A 25,082-nucleotide genomic window follows, 5' to 3' on the forward strand; every position below is an offset into this window, starting at 1 on the left:
TCTTTTAATGAAAACTCAACCGATGTCCAAATGGCAGATCCAAAGTATGCCATCTTCCAAAATAAGTAGACCATATTAAGCAGGGCAGACCCATCCATTAAGCACAACCCAGCTACAGCGTAAAAAGACAATGACATAACACCTACTTACTAGCAAACTTTGAAAGGCCACAGCCTCCTACCTTGACATTTGCATCTTCCATGCTGATAATCCTATCGAGGTCTGGATTAGCTGCTGCAGCATTGCCAATTAGTAAGTAGAAGGTAGCTCGCAGTAACAAGGCTTCTGCTATATATTTTCCATTTGCTTCTATCTCCTTCGTGCACTCACTGATAATTTTATCATAGTTCTCTTCTTCCATGTACTGCTTAGCCTTTAAGTACCCAGAGCTGAAGATAAACAAGGTATGATTGTTACTGGAGCCACACTGGTTATACAGCATTAGTCACACACCTCACAGCAATCATTTTATCCAACAATTTAAATACAAAATTAGACCTGTCAAGGTTAAGTACAATTACCTATTGGCTATGATACTTCAAGTGTTACTTTGACATTACAAGACACCTGCTTTAAGACAAAATCAGTACAAGAGACAAAAAGCAATACACTTCTACCTTATCCTTCATACAAAGAAATGTAAATACTAGCTATTCTCAATATACATAACTTATGCAAGAATTCAATCTATAAAATAAAATACCTTGAATGTTATGCAAATTGTGATGGTGGGGAACTTCAGCTATTTAAAAAAAATGTATGCATTACAAAATCCTAAAACAAATGTGTTTGTGCATATACATACATAAACACATACCATATAATGCATGTAGGTGTGTGTGGATATGGTGTGCTCATACACATATATGTGTATACATACACACAAAGTTTTCATGAAGTCTAATGACATTTTCTGAAAACCCTTCTTGCAACATCTACAACATTTATAAAATTCAGGTTTGTATTGGTGTATTAGACAATGTGGAAGGAAGAAAGCATAGTGAATGTAATACTGCACACAAACACACACACTGTTGCAAGGAGGAAAAATGTGCACAAAGGGCTTTAGATGAAGGCTTCCACTTAGGGATCCCCATTTCCAGTTCTGTAACAATCTCAGCTATACAAAGCCTGCCAAAACTGAGTTTCAAGATGAGATGTCAGGCCCACATTTCCTTGAAATGTCAGTCTTGTGAACTATTGCCAAGACAAAATGCAAAAGTAATACAAGCAGAGCAACAGTAAGTAATGGTTTGGGATATGTAAAGTACAGTTGTGTACGTACCATAAACGTAGATGTTAGAGTGTATTCACTGTTGCAGTCATTACTCTTGGGTTATGCTGCTGGCAGGCTACCCTCAGTCGGCCAGAATTCCAAAGTCTAGGTCCAGCGTCGGTTGCTGTCGCCTCTTCCCTGACGTCAGTGCACCAGGGGTATAAAAGATGCAGCCGACGCCATTTTCTTCAGTTTTTCTTGCCCCAGATGTCAGGTGCCCCAAATAGGTAGGCTGAAAAGTATACCAATAAGAAATGCATGCATAAAAATAACATTTCCTTCATCTACAAGCAAATACACCAAAAAGGTTGTATAGGATAGAGAAGTGCAGATAAGTCCCAGCAAAGAGAAGGGGGATGGTGGGTGGGTAACCTGGACTGCAACAGTGAATACACTTGGACATCTACATTTATGGTAGGTACACAACTGTACTATGTTCATCGTGTTTCACTGTTGCAGTCATTACTCTTGGGTAGAATCCCAAAGCTGAGGATGGGTGGCTGGGCTAAATAGGAGTTTCGGCCCCAAAACTCGGACTGAAGCACAAGGAGGGGAAGTATCTATATTCATCAAAGATACCTACACCTCCAGGTTAGTGGCACTGCACGAAGCATCAGAAACCATCCATGTGCAACTAACAGCGGGCATAACTGCCTTTCAGTTTGTAGCCTGCTACAGAACACCCTCCCTATTACAGGAACCCCACGTGGCATTCCTGAGAACACTGGAGAACATGAAGGTCTCTCCAAACACCATGTTATTGGGTGACTTCAGCTACCCAAACATTGACTGGGAAAACTACTCAAGCCCAAACACCCTCGCCCAACAGTTCCTTGAATTTATAAACTCTAACGCAATGGAACAACTGGTCACCACTCCCACAAGAGGGAACAACATATTGGACCTGGTCAACACCAACATGGGGACTCTATGTTCCACACCAGAGGTAAACCTCTCATTGGTAAGATCAGACCATAACCAAATTTCCCTGGACATCCATATCCCGTCCCCACCCCCAGCCAAAGAAATCACTGTAAAGAATTTCTCAAAAGCCAACTTTGCACTTCAAGACTGAGGTGGAATCCTTCAAAGCCCCTGGGCCAGAGGATAATACAGCCCAATCCGCAGAATCCTTTACAAATGCATTCTATGAGCACCTGCAGGAATGCATGGACCGTGCTACCCCAAATAAAACCAAGACTCACTTCTCCAAAAACAGGAGACCGGTCTGGTGGACCCCGGCCAGAAATAAGCTATACAACAGGAGGAAGCTACTACATGACAGAGCAAAATCCCAAAAAGGGAAGGCATCTCTAATTAGTATTAGCAAGAAACTTCGATCCCTCATAAAATCATCAAAGGCCAGTTTCGAAAGAAAAATTGCCCTAGACACTAAAGATAATCACAAGGCCTTCTTTAGTTATGTCAGGAACATGGGCGGAAACTCCCAGATATGCTCTGAATTGTTGCATAACCGAACCTACAGACACAGCCAACATCCTGGCAGACAAATTCAGCGCAAACTTCTCCCCCCTTTCCCCCCCAAAGGAGCAAATGCCTATCCAAACTAAATGTAACCTCCCTGTCATCACAGATGCACAGGTGAAAGCTGCCCTCTCCAAAGCAAAAAACACAGCATCTATGGGACCGGACGGTGTCCCAGGCGGTGTCTTACATGAGCTCCAAGAACTGAACCCTCACATTAAGCCACTGTTCAAACTTAGCCTTACTACAGGATATATACCCAAAGAATGGCGTACAGCTACAGTGGTCCCACTCCACAAAGGTGGTGCCACAACGGACCCCGGAAACTATCGCCCCATAAGCCTGACTAGTCTGGTCTGTAAAGCTATGGAGCGTATTATCATGGAACTCATAAACAAAGCCATTGGGAGCCTCCAGACACTGGACCCTACCCAATTCGGCTTTGTTAAGGGCAAATCTTGCCTCTTAAACCTAGTTGATTTCTTTGAAACAGTTACCAAAGCCATAGATGAGGGCAAGGTAGTCCACACAGCCTACCCGGACCTCGCAAAAGCCTTCGACACAATACCCCACTCGGGCATCATAAATATGCTTACCAGCTTAAATATCAACCCCTATATCACAAGATGGGTTGCAAACTGGCTCAGAGATAGAACCCACATGGTCAGAATCGCAGGTGCCATGTCCGAATCCAAACCAGTTTCAAGTGGCGTCCCACAGGGCTCGGTTCTGGGACCTCTCTTGTTCGGTACATACTTCACTGAGGTTCAGGCTAACACGGGGGGTTATGGCTGACAAAGTTCGCAGATGACTGCAAACTGGGGGCCATAATCGAATCTCCAGCTGACACAAGCATCCTCCAAAAGGGTCTCACAGAGACGGATGCTTGCTGCCAGAGCCACGGCCTCAAGCTAAATGCTAAAAAGTGCATAGTCATCCCCTTTGGGAAAAACAAGGTGCCCACAAATTACCACATAGGTGGTAATCCATTAAGTACGGAAGAAGTAATTAGAGATTTGGGGACCAACGCAGATAGTAATCTCTCCTTTGATAATCACGTTGCCAAAGTGGTTAGAAAGACCTTCTATATAGCCCACTTCATCACGAAAGGGTTCGCATCTAGATCAAGAGAGGTCATTGTGCCCCTCTGCTCGTCACTCATCAGGCCCACAATTGAATGCAATGCCCCTTTTGGGATGTATCTTACCAGACACCTGCAGCAACTGGAGAGACTCCAAAAGTACCTCACCAAGAGGATCATGGGCTACAAACAGATGTCCTATGCAGCTCGACTAAAGAAACTCCAGCTCTACTCAGTTGCTTACCACCTACTCAGAGGCGATCTATGCCTGACGTACAAAGCCATGTCAAACCCAGAATTAATGGACATGCTCCACCTCAAAAAAACGAGTCCCTTAGAGCTACATGCTCCAGGGACCTAAACCTCAGCACAAAAATAAATAGGACATGCTGGAGGGACAGATTCATTTCCCAGAGGCTCCCCTCACCCTGGAATAGAATCCATATTCATGTTAGACATAGCCCCTCGTGACCCTCTTCAAGTGAAATCTGGACGCGTGGATGGGAAATCGCAAATTCACCCTTGGGATCACTCCTGTGTCCCTGCTAGACAGAGGCATAGTAAACTAATCTTAAAAGGGTACCTTCTGTGACCTACTTTACAGAGGCACAGTAGGCTAATCTAATAAGGAGGCGGAAGCCAAATACACTCTGGCTAGGCTTATAAATGCCCTAGGGCAGATAGCCTAGTATCTACCTATGAACCTATTAGGAGAGGCTATGAAGTCCTGCAGAACTGCAGCAGCGAAGCCTGCTCTGGACTAAGAGTAGAGAGGCAAGTGGTAGTGCTTTGTAAAGGTGTGCACTGAACTCCAAGTTGCAGCCTCTAAGATATCTTTGGTTGGTACTCCTCTGAGGAAGGCTGCTGAAGTGGCTGCTGCTCTGGTGGAATGAGGCCTAATGCCCTTAGGCACTGATTTGCCATGTTGAAAATAGCAGAAACGGACGCAATAGCCTACCCATTTAGAAATAGTCTGTTTTGAGATAGCCTTCCCTTGTGATCCTGCAGTATATGACACTAAAAGTTGCTCAGTCTTTCTGAAAGCTTTAGTTCTGTCCAAGTAGAAATGCAACTGTCTGTGTCTGTCCAAAGAATGCAGAATTTTCTCACCCTTGTTCTGTGGATTTGGGTAAAAGGTAGGCAAGTGAATGGTTTGGTTGAGGGCCACACTGGACACCACCTTAGGCATAAAATGAAGGGTTTGTCCTCAGAGAAACCCTGTCTGGATGAAAAATGATGAAAGGTTCCACAGCCATGAGTGCTTGTAACTCCGAGACTCACCTTGCAGAGGTTATTGCTAGGAGCAGAGCTGTTTTCCAGGATAACAATTTTATATCTGCTGTTGATGCTGGCTCGAAAGGAGGCAGTGTGAGTTTTTCCAAAACATAATTGAGGTCCCAGGCCAGAATGGGTGCTCTCCTTGGCGGCCTAATGTTTTTGGCCCCTCTGAGGTACTGCCTTATTAAAGGATGAGAAAAGATAGGTGGTTCTGTATTATAATGTGCTGGAATGGCAGAGGCATGAATCTTAATTAATGAGAAAGTAAGGCCTTTGTTCAGCATCTCAGTTAGGTATTGTAAAATCTGAGGAATATTTGGTACAGACGTGTCAATGCCTTATTCCTGGTTCCAAGCACAGAATCTCTTCCATTTTTCTGCATAAGATTTTCTGATATGGGGCCTCCAAGATAACATCCATAACAGCTTTTGAAAGAGGAGTGTTCTGAATGGCTACATTAACAGCCATGTTGCCAGATTTAAGGTCCTGAGTTGGCTGTGGAGGATCTGATTGTTTGTTGGGTCAGCAATTGAGAAGTTTGAGGCAATATCCATGCTGGACCTTGACAAGCTCTTTAGGATTGGGTACCAATGCTGGCGTGGCCAGTCTGGTGCAATCAGATTCATTTTTGGCTTCTCTTGTCTGACCTTTAGGAGCACTCTGGGAAGGAGAAGCAGTTGGAGAAAAGCATATATTGTTAGATTTTTCCAGCTGAATGATAGGGCATCAACTTTCCATGCTTGCTTGTGATAAATCCTTGTGCAAAATCTCTGCAATTGACAGTTGTGAGGGGAGGAAAACAGATCTATGTCTGGGCATCCTCATTTCCTTATCATGCTGAAGACTTGTGGATCCAGTTTCCATTCGTGGGGATCCATGAGGTTTCTGCTTAGTTATTTGTTTTTCCTGGCAGGAATTGTGCTTGCAGGTGAACTTGAAAAGCCAATGCAGTGTCCCATTGTCTGCAGAGGGGGTAGGAATGTGTACCTCCCTGCTTGCTTATGTACCACATGACCGTAGTGTTGTCTGTCTTTATCAGTAACTGTCCTGGATGAAGCAGGTCCTTGAAAGCTGTCAGGGCATTTTCAACAGCTAGCATCTCTTTTTGATTGATGTGAAGATGCATCTGGTTTGCAGGCCATGTGCTCTGAATACATTTTCCTGCCATATGGCCCCCCCAGGCATAATCTGATGCATCCGTTGTCAGTGTCTGTCTGGCTGTGGGTAAACTGAATGGCAGACCCTTGTGGTGACAGGCTTCTGCCCACCATCAAAACTCCTGTTGTAGGCAGGGAATGAGTGCAATTACTGTCTCCAGGCTGTGGCAATGCTGAGTCCAAACACTTTTCAGATACCATTGCAGTTTCCTCATATGCAGTCTGGCATATGGAATTAGTAGAATGCAGGATGCCATGAAACCCAAGGCCTGCAGGATTTTCCTTGCAGATAAGTGGGTTTTTGTTGCCAATTTCTTGAAGCAAGTAGTCAGTTGTTTTTGCTTGTCTGGCGTGAGATAAGCCATCTGGGCAGTTGTATTTAAGCTTGCACCCAGGAATATTATCTCTTGAGAGGGCACTAGTTTTGATTTATTTTCATTTACTGTGTACCCTAGGTCAATTAGTAATCTTTTTACAAACGCCAGATGCTTTAGAAGAGTGTCTTTGTTCTCTGCTTGAATTAGGCAGTCGTCCAAGTAGGGATATATTTGAATTCCTGTTTGTGTGCAAAATGCAATTACTGGTGCCAGGCATTTTGTGAAGACCCTGGGCGCAGTAGATAAGCCAAAGGGCAGTGCAGAGAACTGGTAATGCATTCAGCCAGCTATAAATCTGAGGTATCTTCTGCAAGATTGCCTGAATGGGACATGCAGGTATGCCTCTTTTAGGTCCAAAGTTACGAGCCAAGCTCTCTTGCCCAGCATGGGAAATAGCTGCTGTAGAGTAAACATCTTGAATTTTGGAACTTCCAGAAACGTATTTAGTATAGACAGGTCCAGAATTGGTCTCCAGGTTTTGTCCTTCCTGGATACTAGGAAAAGTCTGGAGTAAAATCCTTGCCCCTGCTCTTGTTGTGGTACTTGCTGAATGGCCCTCATGTCCATGAGGGCTGTAATTTGCTTTTGTGCCTCTGCCCATTGATTGTGTGGCAGGTCTGGCATGCCCTTTGACCTTGGTAGAGTGTGAAAATGGAACCTGTAGCCTTGGGACACTATGTTCAGGACCCATTTGTCTTTGGTAACAATTTGCCAATTTGATGAAAAAAGTGCTAGTTTTCCCCCAAGGAGGCTGTCAAAAGAAAACTGCTTGGAACTGGTAGAGGAAAGTCATTGGGACTGTTTCCTGTAAGGTTGTAATTTGTCTTCTCCACTTTTGGAGGTAGGAGCACCCCATTGTTTAGGCCTGTATGAGCCTTGGGGCTGAGATCTGCCTCTGGGATGCCTGTATCTGCCTCTTTGTGGTCTGTCTGAGACTGGAAAGGACCAATTTTTAGAAGTACAGTTCCTGCTACACTTGGGTGGCTGTACCTGTAAGAAATCCTTGACTGTCTGCATGGATTTTGCTTTATCCTCCATTTTTTCAACACCTCTTCTGCTTTAGTACCAAACAAAGTATCATGCTGTAATGGTGCATCTAATAATTTTGCTTTAACATGATCAGGCAGATTCTGTTCCTTTAACCAAGCATGCCTTCTAATAACAGAACCTGTAACAGCGGCCCTGCAAGAGGCCTCCAGTGAATCATAACCACATTGCAAAGTATGCTTTCCCACTTGTTCAGTTGCATGCAATAAATCCTGCAATTCCTTGTTCTCTGAACATTCATTTGTCAACATTTTCTGCTTAAGTAGTGACATTAAATATTGCTGATATTTAAGCATATGAAACTGACAATTTAAAGCCCTAACAAATTTAAAGCACTAACAGCCAGGGTGGCAGATGTGTAAACATTTTTCCCCCATCTGTCTAGAGCCCTAGAATCTCTATCAGAGGGGACAGGGTTTTTTGCAGTGGAAGCTTTAACCCCTTGGGACCCTGAGATATAGTTTCTGGGTCAGCAGTGGGGTTTTTATATGGGAATTTATGAGAATCCGGGACCCTGTAGTATCTGTCTGGCTTAGCAGGTGCAGGGGGTAAAGAGTCAGGGGACAGACGGACTCTGAAAATACATCATCTACAATGTCTAGAACAGGTGGAATAGCAAGGGGTCTGTGCTGAGGAAGAAGCAGAAAGTCTCTCAGCCTTTTCTTAGATTCAGAATAATCTTGGCTCTCCCAGTGGAAATGCTCCCTCATAGTATGCAGTGTTTCCCCAAAAGAATAATCCTCAGGAGGAGAGGCTGAAGGAATGGAATCTTCAGCATCAGAATCCTCATAGGGAAGCATGGAGTAATCCTGTTCAGAAGAGGAATCAGAGGAAATAGATACCTGATCAGACGAATCATACTCTGTCTCTTGCCTAGGCCTCTTATCAGGAGGAAGACCTGATCAAAGTAATTAGGTCTTCGGCCATTTTGAGCATCTGTTTTTTTAGACATGGAAGTCTGAGTAGGAGAATGCTGTACTTGTTTCTTTGCCTTTAGAGCTACTTTAGTCTTTGCCTTTGAAGCTGAAGATGGCTTAATATATAGTTGCATAGGTCTGAAGACACCCTCAGAAGCCGATGCCTGCTCATCTGCTCCGGACCCATCGGAGGGAGTGATTTCCGAGTGTCCAATACCTTGAGTATCCAGAGGCCCAGTTGGCTCCACGTGGGTGTCGCTAGTGGCCTGTGGCTCTAAGGTAGCGGGTGCCAGGGGCTGCGAAAGCGCCTCACTGAGAACCGGTGACTGGCCTAGTAGAGGCTTCGTCGTTGGTTTTGGACCTCGGATGCCTATTCTTGTCCTTGCGTTTTTGTAAACTCCAGATGCCGGCTGTTCCGACTGCATTATGTAATTAAATCTTCGGCCAAAGTAATGAAATGCAAAATCGAACAGACGCCTGATAGTGCGTTGGTTAAATCTAGCTAGCACAAAACCGACAACTAGCAAAGTTGTAATCAGGGCCTAGGCAAGGAATACAGTAACAGTGAAAATTCTTTTGAGGTATTTGCTTCCAACAAGAAATACAATTGTTAACTTTTTCTGACATCGGTCTGGAGCAAGAAAAAAGTTTCCTCAACGGGGTACTTAGCTTTAATGAAGACTTCGGTTCTGAAATTCGGATTTGAAAATCTCAGGAGTCGGCCAACCGGCACTTGCGAACTGCTTTTGCTTCAGGCACAGCGCGGCAAGAAAGACTGAAGAAAATGGCGTCGGCTGCATCTTTTATACCTCTGGTGCACTGACGTCAGGGAAGAGGTGACAGCAACCGACGCCGGACCTAGACTTGGGAATTCTGGCCGACTGAGGATAACCCAAGAGTAATGACTGCAACAGTGAAACACGATTAACAGTTTCACAGAAGACAGAATGATCTTGCCAAAACCAGAAACTAAGGTGTTGTGGATACCCCCCCCCCCTCCAAAAAAAAAAAAAAAAAAAAACCCCGGTTCACAAGATTAACTCTAGTCTATCTGACAATCAATTCACTGTGTTCAGATCAACAGAACAGCAGCAGTCTATTCTGAACCTCATGTTCATAAAGGCAAAGAACTAATCTTGGATGGGGCACCAGCCCATTCCAAGATGTGCACATACATCACATGCGCTTAACAATGTAGAGGAAAGGCAGCTCCTCTACCTTATGCTTTTGGGATGTAAGGAGACAAGAACATCTGGTAAAAACTAATCTGATCAAATGGAAGATAACAGAACCAACTGTCGAGGGGCAACAACTAACTTCTGCACCACTGCTCTGCCAAACCGTTAAGCAAAATTAAGCCAATGTGAGGCTCATAAAATGCTTACTTGAGAGAAAAAAGTAAAGCTGTGCAAGTTGTACTTCACCCGTAACAGCAGATGTGAAAATTTCTCACTGCTGCGGTAGCCTAAGGGATGTGTCCTTCCCAAGACACAACCACCATCTAGCTTCCAAAAGCTCTACATCCCTCTAGCAGATCCACAGTGACTGCTGATTAGACAGACCCAGGGAGCCTGATCACTCTTAGACTTCTTAAATTAAGGTATACCCTATCACACTCCTGCCATTTGCTAGTAGATCCAGTGGCAATTGCCTTTGGTCAATTCCATAAAAAGAGAGAACCAATATTAACACAGCTAAAAAGGATTCACCACAAAAATTTTATGAGTCCTTCTGAATATTTAGAACTGCCCAGAATACCAGTGGAAAGGGTGGAGTGTATAAAAACTTCCCTTGTAATGGAAAGAAAAAGGTATCCTTTGTCCATAGTCTAATAGATCTGCTTGAGGTGTTCCCCAGAACTTGATCAATACCTGGAAGATCCTGTTAAACTGCATTTGTGAGGATCTGTCCTGGTTCTGCTCAGTTTGTCTAACACAGAAAGACAGAAAGTAATGTGCTTGGAGAACAACTATGGGAGATAAAAAGAAGTTGTGTCTTACCATAACGTTCCATCTGTATTGTTGATCCTCGTTCAGTCATTACACATGGATATCGGTTCCGACCTTGGAACTGAGCCGGCCATTTTCCAAGCTCGTATCAGCTTCAAACTCTCGAGCTAAACTCTTACCCACAATCCCCTCTCACTGTTGCCTCAGATTGAGTTTGCAAGTCAAAGAAGGTAGAGGCTACCTCTGGTCAAATAACCTATGAGAACCAGATGGTGAGATCCACTAGAAACCACAGGAGGGGGGAGGAGGTTGGGTTGTAATGACTGAACGAGGATCAACAATACAGATGGAGCGTTATGGTAAGACATAACTTCTTTATCTGACATGGTTAATCCTCGTTCATTCCTTCACATGGGACAGAGTCCCCAGCTACCTCTATTCCTGGGAGGCTCTCATGGAAGGACATTTCTGAGCACCATAGAACCGAAAGATGCTCTTCACCTGGAGGCCAAATCCAATTTGTAATGCTTGATGAAGGTATGAGGCGTAGCCCAAGTTGCAGCTGCACAGATGTCATGTAAAGAAGCTCTGGCATGGAAGGCAGCAGAAGTTGCCACTGATCTTGTTGAATGAGCTGGTAGTAGACGAGATAGTGCGTTGTGTATAAATGAAGGTCACACACAGTCCTTCAACCATCTAGTTAGTGTGACCTTAGCAACAGCAGATCCTAATCTAGGTCCAGAAAAAGCCAAAAATAACTGGTCAGATTTACAAAAGGACCTAGTCCTGTTTAAGTAAAAACGGATTTGCCTGTGGATATCTAGGGTATGTAGGCAATACTCTCCTCTGTATGAATGATTGGGAAAGAAAACTGGCAATTCAATGGTTTGATTAATAGACATTTCAGAGATCACTTTTGGCAGAAATGATGGATTAGTTCTCAGAGACACTATCTCTATGAAAAATCAAGTATGGACTCTTGATACATAAAGCATGAAGCTCAGAAATACCTCTGGCAGAAGTAATGGCGACCAAAAATAAGAAGTTATGTACCTACCATAACGTTCCATGTTAGTTGTCTTCATCTCGCCGTCTTTCTTGCTGTTTGGGATCGGAGCCAATCCTCGGCTCCGACTTGGCCATCTTCAATAGCTCAAGAGCTGTTTACTGGCTTGAGGCTACCCCTTATCCCATGATGCCTAGCGACAGCTACCCAGATCTTGTTTGAAATAGCTAATCCCAGACATAATATGAAAGAAACCAGTTAACAAAAAACTGGTTGTTCCATACTTCCTAAAAACTAGAATAGGTTAGGAAGACCTAGGCAGAAGAGAAACAATAAAGAATACTCAGCCAGTGAAGAAGGACTCCTCTCGATCCACTAGGACTGGGGATGGAGGGAAGGACACAAGAAAGAAGCGAGCTGAAGACAACCAACATGGAACATTATGGTAGGTACATAACTTCTTAATGTTAAGTTGTCTATCTCACCTTCATTCTTGCTGTTTGGGACAGCGTACCTAGCACCTAACATCCTGGGTGGCTCAGTGGAACAGACTCTTCAGAACAGTTTAACCAAAGTCAGCTCTGCTCCGGGAGACCATATCCACCTTGTAATAAGAAATAAAGGTATGAGGGTTTGCCCAAGTGGCAGCTGCACAGATGGAATCCATGGGCAACCTAGATTGAAAAGCTACGGAGGTGGCTAATGCCCTAGTAGAATGACATTTCGGTTTAGTTGGTAACTCCTTATTCTGTAACTGGTAAATAAAAGTAATAGTGTGGGACAACCATCTGGATATGGTCACCTTGGAAACTGGGAGACCTTGTTTGTTTAAGGCATAAGAAAGGAATAATTGGTCTGACTTTCTTATTTCTTTAGTTCTATGTAGGTAAAAACGCAATTGTCTATGAACGTCCAATTGGTGAAGCTTGTACTCTGCCTTGCTGCTATGATTTGGGAAGAACACAGGGAGATCTCTATAGATTGATTTAAATTATTTTCTGAGCAGACTTTAGGAAGAAACGAAGGGTTAGTCCTCAGAGCAACTGTGTCCTTGTGAAATACCAGGTAGGGAGGACGAACACATAGTGCTTGAAGTTCTGAGACACACCTAGCTGAAGTGATAGCAACCAGAAAGAGTGTCTTCCAAGACAGAAACTTGATGGAGCAGGATGCTGCTGGTTCAAAAGGAGGCAGAATTAAGGAAGTTAAGACTAAATTAAGGTCCCAAGGAGGAAGGGGGATCTCTCACTGGAGGTCTAAGAAGAGATATTCCTCTCAAAAAAGCTTTACAGAGCTTATGAGACCTGATGTTAGAATTTGTCAAACCGATATGAAAATTAGAAATGGCCGCTAATTGTACCCTAAATGTAGCGGAAGCGGCCCCGGAGTGAAAAAGTTGTGCTAGGAATTCCAGAATTTCGTGGACTGGGGCTGAGAAGGGATCCGCATTCCTAGACTCTGTCCAACAAGAAAAACATTTCCATTTGCTAGAATAAGTTTTTCTCATTGTAGACTTATGAGAGGAAATGCTGGGAAGCCTGGCTAAGGTTGGAAATGGAGCAACCAAGCTGTGAGCTGGAGTTTTTGGAGGGATTGATGCAACCCAACTGATTGATGAATCAGATGATCTGAAATCGGGTCCAGAGTCCAGGGCTGATCGAGAAGGTAATGGTGCAGGAACGGGAACCATATCTGTCGAGGCCAGTAGGCGGCAATGAGGATCATTTTGCAACCCAACAATTTTGCTTTCTGTATGAGTTTCGATATCAGGGGAAACGGAGGAAAGGCATAAAGAAGTCCCTGAGGCCAATCATGGACTACAGCGGCTCTGGGTATGTGACCTGGAAGCAGAAGAAGGGAGAAGTTGCTGCATTTGTTGTTGAAAGGGGTGGCAAAAAGTTCGCAGCAAGGCTGTCCCCATTTGCGGAAGATAAGATCCGCAACTTCCTGATTCAGAGACCACTCGTGAGGCATGAGGATAGCTCTGCTGAGCCTTTCCGCTATGACGTTGGATCTCCCAAGGATGTGCGTCGCAATCAGAAAATGTTGGAAGGAAATCACCCACTGCCAAAGACTGAGTGCTTCTCGACACAGGGGTAGGATCTGGTTCTGCCCCAATTGCTGATGTACCACACCACTGACATGTTGTCTGTTTGAATTGCACTGGTCTCGGAAGGAAGAGAGTCTTGAAGGGCTTGCAACGCTAGGAGCACGGCTCTCATTTCTAGGATATTTATGTGCAGATGGTACTCGTGAGATTGCCAAGTGCCTTGGACTGTCCTGCCCAGATAATGCCCACCCCCACCCCCCCATCAGGGAGGCGTCTGTAGTCACTGTGGCTACCACAGGGGGCTGTATTTAAAGGTCTGCCCAGAGTCACTAGTGGGGAGACCATCCACCAAGAAAGGTGCCTTTTGCGTGCCTCCGTGATAAGGATCATGTGAGTTATGGGTAGCACCTGGAAAGACCACTGCATGAAAAGAAGCCACTGAAGAATTCTCATGTGAAAATGTGCTAATGGAAGTAGAAGATTGGCAGCTGCCATGGAGCCCAGAGTTTGAAGGACATACCTGACTTGGATCCTTTTGCTCTGCATTAGGATTTGCACTTGTTGACGAATTGTGGACACTCTCTTCAGTGGTAACCTTGTGAACATTTCCCTTGTGTTTAATTCTGCTCCTATGTAAGTGATAGATTGACAGGGCAACAAGGCAGATTTTTCGAAATTTATTGTAATACCTAGCTGGGTTCAAGATGTGATTGTATAATCCTGCGCTTGTAAGAGTTGATGCCTGGTGGTAGCAGTGAGGAGCCAGTCATCTAGATATGGAAACACCTGGAATCCTTGACATCTCAGTTGAGCCATGACCACTGCCATACATTTGGTGAACACCCTGGGGGCTGTGGTGAGACCAAAGGGCAGAGCTCTGAACTGGTAATGACTGGCCCCCACCCGAAAGCGAAGAAATCTCCTGGAGCATCTGTCCATCTTGATATGGTAGTACGCATCCTGAAGATCTACTGAGCACATCCAATTGTCCTGACCCAGGAAGGGTAGAATGGACTATAGTGTGACCATCCAAAACTTTGTTCTTTGTACAGATTTGTTTAGTTTGCTGAGATCCAGAATCGGTCTCCAGTCCCCTGTCTTTTTTGGTACCAAAAAGAACCTTGAGTAAGTTCCAGATCCATGCTGGTCTGCGGAGACTTCCTGAATGGCTCTTTTTTTCTAGCAGTTTTAAAACTTCTATTATTGCTTGCTCCTTCAAATTGGGTGGAACATCTGGAAGGGCCTTCTTTGACTGCAAGGGGGATTGATGGAAGGGAATTTTGTAACCTCCGGATATAATGGACAGTACCCATCTGTCTCTTGTTAAATTTTGCCAGGCTTTTGGGTACAGCGAAAGTCTTCCCCCGACTGCCTCCAGAGGTGAGCAGCCGGGCAAACCTTCAGGGATGCTGGAAGGGCTAGTCAGAGAAGGATTCTCTGTATGTAGCCCTGGTTCTGCGGACCCCCTCTGCCACGAGGGCGGCGTCTATTATTTTTGTTTCCCCCTCTGCCTCTGGAGGAAAAATCACTACGCGTGTCAGGCAAGGCTTCCTGAGATTTGCGGAACCACATCTTCCCACTCTTCTGACCCTTGGAGTAAGGTCTAGAGGGAGTGGAAAAATGGACGCCCACGGCAGAGAGAGTCTTGCCTTCTTGCTCACACCTAGTCAACATGTGTTTCACCTGTGGCCCAAAGAGAAAAGCGCCATCAAAGGGGGTATTGGTGAAGGACGTTCGAAAGGGTTCCGCAAAGTGACACAGCCGCATCCAAGCATGCCTCCTGAGGGCCACACCCGTGCCCGCGGCTCTACTCGCTCCATCGGCTGCATAGGAAATGAACCTCATGGAGGAGTTAACTACAGAATTAAGAGTCGCTAGCTGGGAAGCTACTTTGGCTTGTACTCCCTCAGCTGTAGGATCTTGAAGGGTATCTCCAAGCTCTTTAAGGAGATCCCTTTGAATGTGTGTAAAATGACATAGATAGTTCTGGGACCTCATGGAGAAGGTCGCTGAAGCAAACATTTGCTTTCCGTACCTGTCCATCGTCCTAGACTCCTTGTTAGGGGGGTGAACAGATGAAGAGGTCTCTGCTAACTCTTTTGGTGGCTGCTGCTACCACCATGGCATTAACGGGCACACCTTTAGAAAGGAATTGCTTATCCTGGGGGGCTGTAATAAATTTACCAGGTCTCCTCAGAGTTGGTTCCACTGTGTCCGGATCTGACCAAGCCTTTCGAGTCACTACAGACATAAGTGGGTCGAAAGGAGGAGAAACCCAGGAGGTGGAAGGTCGGGAACCGAAAGCATCCAGGAATACAGACTCATCCTCGGTAGGGGCTAGGGGATTCCAGTTCCCCTCTGCCTTAGCATTTCCAGAATGTCTGAAAAGGAAACATCTTAAGAGGGGGATCTCGGGGACCCTTCCGATTAATCTAAGTCTGTATCAGAAGTGACAGACTCAGGGGAGTCAATGTGCTTCCTCTTGCACTTCTTCCGAGGGGGCTCCTCTGAGTGATCAGGGGAGGCCTCGGAAGAAGAGGAAACACCAAATGGGGTGTCCTGGGGCATCTGTTCCCTATGCTTAGGGTCTGGAGGAGGAGCAGAGGTTGGCACAGACACTACAGGGGAACGAAGCCGGTGGAGCTGGCAGTGGAGCTGTCTCAGGGGACAGCACACTCCACATGACCTCAAAGGCATCCCTGCCTCGAGGCAGAGAAAGCTCCGGTTCCGAAGAAATAGGAATCTTTCTCCGCGCCGAGGGGGACGGCTCCGAGGCAGATGTTGGAGCCGAGCTCACCTGTGCCTATGCTCAGAGAGGGAGAACGGGGTCGGACAAGGGTCCGATGCCACTCGCCCCTCGGAGCCGACGAGGGAGCCCTGGCATCCAGATTCCTCGATCAAAGGGACTATCGAGGTAATTAGAGCCAGAACTGAAGGAGAGATGGTGATCGGAGCAGATGGTTCCACTACTCGAACCCCAACGAACTCCAGCTCCGAACTCAATGGAGTCGGAGGAGGAACAGAAAAGGAGGTGGATGGAGCAGATACCGGTTGAGGAGGGCTAGACAATAATTTTGCTAGTGCCTGTGATTTAAGCAACCTACTTACCACTCTCTCCACATCATGATCTGACAGCTTAGAGGATCGAGAGGAGTGTGATGAGTGGTGGCTACGTTCAATGTGCAATAATGGAGACCGAGGAGCCGAATGAACCGACTCTAATGAAGGGGAGCTCAGCCTCTTATGGCTCCGACCCAGCTCCGAAACATCCAATGGAGCCGACGGATGGGATGTCTTGTCGGTGCCAGCCAGAACCGACATACTCAGCAAATCCTGTACAGGAGTCGGCTCTGAAGGTGGAGTCGACGGTTTAGTGGATTTTGGGGATTTCACTGGCTGGGAACTCTTTGCCGGTGAATCCTGAGGCTTTAACAGACCCCTAAGGATCAATTTGTTCTTACGCTCCTGCAGGACCCTTGGATTAAAAGCATGGCATATAAAACAAAAGTCCTGCTGGTGAACAACACCCAAACAATAAACGTAGCTAATGTGCCCATCTGTCAGAAACATTTTCTGACAGCATGAGTCACACTTTTTAAAACCAGATACCTTAGCTTCCTTAGACATGATCCAACTACAAAAAAAAAAAAAAAAAAAAATAAGTACCACAAGGTAAACACAGACAGACAAATAAGTACTATTCTAAACAAGATACACCTATAAAAATACAATCTCTGTCTTTCTTTTTTTTTTTTTTTTAAAGATAGCAAAACAGGAAAGGAAAGCCTCTAAGTTAAACGACTATCCTAAGGGAGTGGGGGAGGGGGAGAACTCTCTAACTTAAACGAGTTCTAAATAAAAGGGAAACTAAGAGGAACTAAGTATTTCAACAATACGTACAGAATAAAACTAAGAACAGTAAAACATCTATTAGTTTAAAGGAGCTAAGAGAATATTTTTACACAAAAAATTGAAATATGCAAGCCTGAGCCAAAACATGACACACCTCGCAGCTGAAGTGGCAAACGAGATCTGGGTAGCTGTCGCTAGGCATCATGGGATAAGGGGTAGCCTTGAGCCAGTAAACAGCTCTCAAGCTATTGAAGATGGCTGAGTCGGAGCAGAGGATCGGCTTCGATCCCAAACAGCAAGAATGAAGGCGAGACAGACAACTTAACAGCAAGGTTTTCCATGACAAATGCTTGAGGTCGCAAGAAGAGGCTGGTACGAAAGTTGGCACTGTCAGAGCTTGTAGTACTAATGATAAAAACCATGGTTGATAGGTTCTCTAAAAGGTGGCTTCAGATGACTCGCACCTTTTATGAAGGTCTTGCACAATTTGTGGGACATAAGAGAGGAATCTTGGACACCCTCTTGAAAATTAGAAATTGCAGCCAAATGAACTCTAATGGTAGAGGCCGATAGTCTAGTATTATCGACACTGGTGCTGAGCAGGGATCTACTTGTTTATCTTTCAGCCAACAGGCAAATGTTTTCCACTTGCTCAGATAAGTAATTCTAGTGGAAGACTTATGAGATGCAATGAGAATGCCACGTACTGGTAAAGAAAGATCATTCTGCCTGGCAATCAAGGGAATTGGAGTAGCCAAGCTGTAAGCTTCAGGCTGTCAAGTTGGGATGAATCAGGTTCTGTGGATGTGAGATCAACTCCGGGGTTGGATGGAGGATCCATGGTCAATCTAGTAGGTGAGGCCAAAGGAAGGGCAACCAAATCTGTCAAGGCCAATATGGTGCTATGAGGATCACCGTGCTCTTCAACTGACGGGCTTTCTTCACAAACTGGGGGGGGGAGGGGAAAGGGTGGGAATGTGTAAAGACCACCCCGAGGGCCAATCGTGGACTAGAGCGTCCCTGGCTGACTGTCCCGGAGGGGAATCAGGGCGAAGTAGTTGCTGCATTTGTAGCTGGTCGGGGATGCAAAGAGGTCGCAGCAAGGATGGCCCCAGCGGTGGAAGATCTCCGCCGCTACCAAGGGATTCAGGGACCACTCGTGAGGTTGAAGAATGTACCTGCTGAGTCTCTCTGCTATCACGTTGGAACTCCCAGGAATGTGTGTTGCTAGAAGAAAATGGTTGGTAGCCATCACCCATTGCCATATCCTCATGGCCTCTCGACAAAGTGGGTAAGATTTGGTTCCACCTTGCTTGTTGATGTACCAGACCATCGCCATGTTGTCTGATTGAATCGCAATTGTCCCAGACGGCAGTAGGGGATGGAATGCTTGCAATGCCAGAAGCACAGCCCTCAGCTCTAGAACATTTATATGCAGATGGGCCTCCAGTTCTGACCAAGTGCCTTGGACTGTCTGTCCCTGACATAGCCCCCCCCACCCCATCAGGGAGGCGTCCGTGGTCACTGTGGCCTTGGGTTGCTGGGGGGAGAAAGGGCGAGACCATTGTGACAGATTGTGTGTCATCCACTAATTTAAATCCTGTTTGTACCTGTGGGTTACTCGAATCATGGCTGAAAGAGGATACTGAAAGGGATACCATTGAGTGAGCAGTAATCACTGTAGAAGACTCATGTGAACCTGGCCAGGGGGACAATGGTGATAGAGGCTGCCATGGAACCCAACAGCTGTAGAACCGAGTGAGCAGTGGATTTCTTCCTTGAAAGGATTGGAATCAGTTGTTGCTTCATCCTTAAAATTCTGTGCTCTGGAATAGCAGCTCTGCAGTTCTTTGTGTCCAAGATGACCCCTATGAATTCTGTTGACTGAGATGGGGTGAGAATGGATTTTTGCCAGTTTATGGTTATGCCTAGCCTTTGTGCAGTGAGGAGAGAGTATGCCAGGGCTTCTTTCAGTAGATGTCTGGTGGGGGCGGAAATGAGCCAGTCGTCTAGGTATGGAAACACCTGGAATCCTTGAAGTTGCAAATAAGCTGGGACAACTGCCATGCACTTTGTGAACACTCTGGGGGCTGCAGAGAGTCCGAAGGGCAGTACTCTGAACTGGTAGTGACTGGCTCCCGCATGGAAGTGCAGAAATCTTCTTGATAGCCTGTCCACTTTTATGTGGTAGTACGCATCTTGAAGATCTACTGAGCACATCCAATCGTCTTTTTCCAAAAGCAGGAGGATAGACTGTATTGTGACCATCCGGAATTTTTGTACTCTCACAAACTTGTTCAATACACTGAGATCCAAAATTGGTCTCCAGGCCCTGGTTTTCTTTGGCACCAAAAATAGTCTCGAGTAGAATCTGGATCCTATCTGGTCTGGAGGGACTATCTGGATGACTCTCTTTCTTAGCAGCTTTTCTATCTCTAGTGCTGCTTCTTCCCTTTGACTGGGTGGAACGTCGGGAAGGTTTTTTGAAGGGACAGGACAAAGATCGAAGGGGATATGATAACCTCTGGTTATAATCCTTAGTACCCAAGAATCGGTGGTGATGGTTAACCAGGCAGAAGGGTAAAAGGAGAAACGTTCCCCAACCACATCCAGAGGAAAGGAGTTGGGCCGCTCTTCAGGAGCGTTGGTGGGATTGGCCAGGGAAAGAATCCCTGGAACCCTAGTTACGTGGACCCCCTCTGCCCCGAAAGGAATGTCTTCCCTGTGAGTTTCCCCCTCTGCCTCTAGGGGAGAACTCGGCCTATGTGTCAAGGAAAGGACCCTGAGATTTCTTGAACCATAACTTCCCACTCTTTTGGTTTCAGGAGAAAGCACGTTGAGAAGAATAACGACACCTTCGGCAGAAAGGGTCTTACCGTCCTGTTCACATCTGGCCAGTGTGCTTTTAACTTTGGGTCCAAACAACGAGGAGGCCTCAATGGGAGTGTTAAGAAAGGAAGCCTTAAAGGGTTCTGCGAAATTGCACAAGTGCATCCAGGCATGTCGTCTCAAGACCGCAGCTAAACCCGCTGCTCTAACTGCTCCTTTTGATGCATGAGATATCAATCGCATAGAGGAGTTAGATATTGACTCAATGATGGCCAGCTGAGAGGACACTTTGTCAAGGACCTCATCAGACACGGCACCAGCCAAGGTTTCAGAAAGCTCAGCAATCAGACCCCTTTGAAGCCTGGTAAAGTGTGCCATATAATTCAGGGACCTGACAGTAAAGGTCGCTGATGCAAAGGTGCGCTTCCCTATCCTGTCCAGGGCCCGGGACTCTTTGTTAGGCGGATGGACAGTTCAGCTTTCTTCTTTTGCGAGATCCTTTTTTGTTGCGGCCGCCACCACCAAAGCATCCACAGGAAGACCTTTTGACCAATGGGGATCTGTAGCAGGAGGGGAGAAAAATCTTATCTGGCCTCCGGGGAATAGCTTCGACAGTGTCAGGAGCCTTCCAAGCACGCTGCATAAGCCAGACAAGTTCCTCGGCAGGTGGAGTAATGCAGGAGGTAGTGGGCCAGGTGCGAAAGGCCTGCAGGAACACAGATTCCTCAGAGGTCAGATTATAGGACTGCCGGTCACCTCTCTGTTTCAGGATTTCGAGGACATCACCAAAGGATACCTCAGAGGGTGACAGAGGGGATCCTTCCCCCTCATCAAAATCTGTCTTCAGTGAGGGACTCCTCTGTGGAGTCCATGTGCTTCCTCTTACACAAACTTTTCCCGTGGACTTCCTCAGCGGGAGAAGCTGGGGAAGACAGCAGAAAAGGGGCTTCCTGTGGGAATATGTCCTGAGTCCCTTGCACCTGGTGTCCGCTCGGTGTGACTTGTGAAACCAGTGTACTAGAGGAGGGCGGAGGGATAGACAGTCCAGCATCGCCAGCAGCAGCGAAAGCCTGCTCCATCAAGTGGAAGGCTGGTCCACCTGAAGAGGAGTGAATGTCTAGGACAGGGATCACCCCTCTCCTAAGTGGCTCAGCCTGCCGACCCTGAGTCCCTGGATGGCTGTGGAGCAGCAAACTATGCGTGTCACAACTGACATCCTGGGTCATAGCAAAACTTTCCTGCCAGGGAGGCAACTGCGGTTCCTTTGTAAGATCCATAAAGGGAACCGCAGAAGGGGAAGACTGTGCTATATCCATGGACTTCAAAGGCAATGAAGAAGGAGAATAAGAAGGGGTCTTTGAAGATGGGTGATCACCTCCCAAGGAAGGATAGTTCCTGGGGGGGTGGGATACCTCTGGCCAAGAGCACCTGATCCACAAGATGCAACACATCGTGTTTGTAAAGGCTTCCAGTGGACCTCATGGAGACGGAGAGAAACAGGCGTGTTCACAGAAGAGGCAAACTCGGTGCCCATCTCACCAGCCTGCACAGAGAACAACGGTGCCAAAAGAAACTGGACTATGGGTGTCTGCATCGAAGAAGTCATTGGTGCCGAGGTCATAATCTGCACCGACACAGGGATAAGCGCCGAAGTGGTTATCGGTACCGAAGCTGGAACTGACAAAACTGGAGTCAACAATAAAGGCGTTGGTTTCCGAGTAAGATGTCGGAGCCGACGTGGTCAAGGTCTGTGCCGATACAGTGGTAATAGTCTGAACCGAGGAGCCCCTCAGTGCCGATATAGTGAAGGCTGCAGGAGAAGATGGAGCCGAGATCACTGATGGAGTCGAAGGCCTCAGTGCCGAAGGTCTAGGCACCGAAAGCACTGGGGCTGTCTGAGTAAGCTCCAGAGCCGAAATTTTAGCCTTTTTAGGTGTTGGTTGGTGGGAGTCCCCAGCCGGGGATGAAGACAAAGATTTAGCCTTGGTAGGAACATCCAAGATTTTCTTATGGGCTCTAGGAGGGGTTGAGGCCTCCGACCCAGAAATAGCCTCTGAAAAGGGAGATTTAAGAAGTCCCTTCAGCAACAACTTGTTTTTCCTTTCCAACAAAGTTCTGTTTGAAAAGTTTTCACAGATAGTACAGGGCGGGTCAACAGATAAGTGGGATACTCCCAAACAATAAAAGCACAAAGAGTGTGCATCAGAAGTAGGTATTTCCACACCAATTCCACCACAGTTAACACGGGGAGGTAAGAACACCAAGCCACGAAGGTTGAATCTTTTATTCCAATAACAAAACAGACTGAGCGCTTTCACCAGCCAACCTGGTATCATCAGAGTCATATAACAACTTGCAAAACCATTCACACTTAAATACACATCCACCCAACCTACAGCTTACTTAATTAAACCAATTATTCAATTATTCCAAACTAATTCCTTAAAGAAATGAGAATAATTTTAACATTTATATCTGTAACAAATTAATTCAAATTTAAAAACTTGTTGTTACTTAACATTAAATGTAAGGCTTGACAAAACATAATTATGAACATAGATATAAAAAACAATTTTATAAATTTAATTTTAATTTAATTTTTATGTATACTTTATGTTTTAGGTGTGGTTTTAAAGAAATATGATAATTTAATCCTGGAAATTTAGTGGCATTAAGTCTTATCTGCCATTCCATTTCCAGAACTGCCACCTTGTTGCTAATATCACCATTGGTGAAGGGCATCACTCTATCAATAATAAAAAATAAAAATCTAGTGTAATTGCTACACACTTTACTGTGCAAATATAAAGCATTATGCTCATCTCTTTTCTTTATACTTCTATTGTGTTCACCAATCCTTTCTCTTAATCTACGAGTGGTCATACCAATATAGTATGCATCACAAGTCATACAGGACGCTATGTAAACACAGTTCTTTGTATTGCAGTTACATAGACCTGGACATGCTAATGTATGTCTATATCCCACAACGCAGACATAAGTACCCTCAGCTATAAATCTACAACTGATACAATTACCACATTTACTCAACTTATTGATGAACAGTTACAATAACAATGAGTTCAACAGTGACTTTAATGTTTGTTTTGATTTAGGTTTTGAAACATTTTATGTTTTGAAAGATGGTTTGAATGAGTGCAGTGAGAATGTGAGCTTGACATTGAATGATTTTCGAGGTGGAAAAAAAATGTTAAATTGCATGACAAAAGTGATTGTGAACATTATGTTGACTCTACCCTACATTCACTTATTGGTGAATGTAATATCTGTAACAAAGGGTATATTAGGTCTAATTTACATTCTGTATTAACTGAGGACAACAATAAGATTGAAATATGTCACAATGCTGATACAGGGAATGACATTTTAGAAGGTGAGGAAGGGGGGATTGATACATCCAACCATGACACTGGTGATGTTGAACCTGCAATGAGACATGAGATTCTTAGAAATGGGGGCTTTACGATTTATAATTACACTGATATGGATATAAGCCAGACCCATTTCGAATTATTTAGTAAAGGTACCAGCTTCATTCCCAGTTATAAATTAGACATAACACGGGTGCTCATTAACTTAAAGCTTTATACGAGAAAACTTAATCTCCAGTTATATTTTTCAGCTTTGGGACTGATGACAGGGGTTCCATGTAATAACTCTGATACAGTGGTATTAAAAAGAAAGAGTACTTTTATGCCACCCTCAAATGTGGAAGTCAATTTATTTGAGCAAATGGTGGAACGTGACTTCAGGAGGATATGTGCACAACATAGACAAATACTGGACAATTTATCTGAGAGTGAAAGGAAGGTTTCTTTATGATTTAACCATGACCAAAGAGTACAGATGTATGCGCCCTGATAAAGGGGGTGGTATGGTTATAATGAATAAAATTGACTATAGTGGGATCATTATGAAGATGTTAGGTGATGAAAGTACTTATAATATTGTGTCAACACATGAAATCAATAGGACATATAGTAAGATAGATTTATATCTATTGGATGCACTCTATCAAGGGGCAATAAATGAAGATGAATTTGATTATCTTTCAGTGAAATTTCCGACATTGCCAAAATTATTTGGGATTCCCAAGGTCCACAAAGGTACTGACCATTTGCAATTTAGACCCATTGTTTCGGCAAAGGGGTCCAAGACAGAACCTATGGCAGCCTTTGTGGATCATCTATGTAAAAAGACACAGTTAGATGCCCCACACATTATAAAAGACTCCTGGCATTGCCTGGAAAGGCTAAGGGGAAGATGTGATATTGATATTGAGACATACAGTTTTTTAACAATTGACGTAGTAAATCTCTTTTCAACCATTCCACATAATGAAGGGCTGGAATTATTTCAGGATAGTTTGTTGAGTAGTCCAAGTTTTAACTTGGAAAGATTAAATATCTGCCATGAATTTATGGAATTTATTCTAACAAGTAACTATTTGACATTCGAAGGTGAAACATACCAGCAGACTAAGGGGGTGGCAATGGGGGCCCGATGTGCCCCCGTTTACGCCAACATGGTTCTGTTGGCGTGGGAAAAATGTTATATTCTTTCATCCGACTTCATGGAGCATATTCTTATGTACAACAGGTTCCTAGATGACATCTTAATTCTGTGGAAGGGTAGTGAAGAAAAAGTGATAGAATTTATGTCCTATATTAACAACACCACTGAATTTTTCAAGTTCACTTATTCATGGAACATGATGTCTATCATTTATTTAGACATTTCTATTTTGAAAAATGAAG

At 44.9% G+C, this 25,082-nt stretch overlaps 1 protein-coding gene across 1 annotated transcript in view; it reads right to left on the minus strand.

The window, feature by feature from the left end:
• Nucleotides 1-25,082, minus strand: part of TOMM70 (translocase of outer mitochondrial membrane 70) — a 766,277-nt gene that overhangs the window by 277,224 nt on the left and 463,971 nt on the right. The window contains exon 6 of the mRNA XM_044071328.1: nt 182-389. Within this exon, the coding sequence (XP_043927263.1) occupies nt 182-389 (208 nt within the window). The remainder of the gene's footprint in view (nt 1-181; nt 390-25,082) is intronic.

Source organism: Protopterus annectens, chromosome 5.part0 (genome assembly GCF_019279795.1).
Source record: "Protopterus annectens isolate FY-2018-M chromosome 5.part0, PAN1.0, whole genome shotgun sequence".
NCBI lineage: Eukaryota > Metazoa > Chordata > Ceratodontiformes > Protopteridae > Protopterus > Protopterus annectens.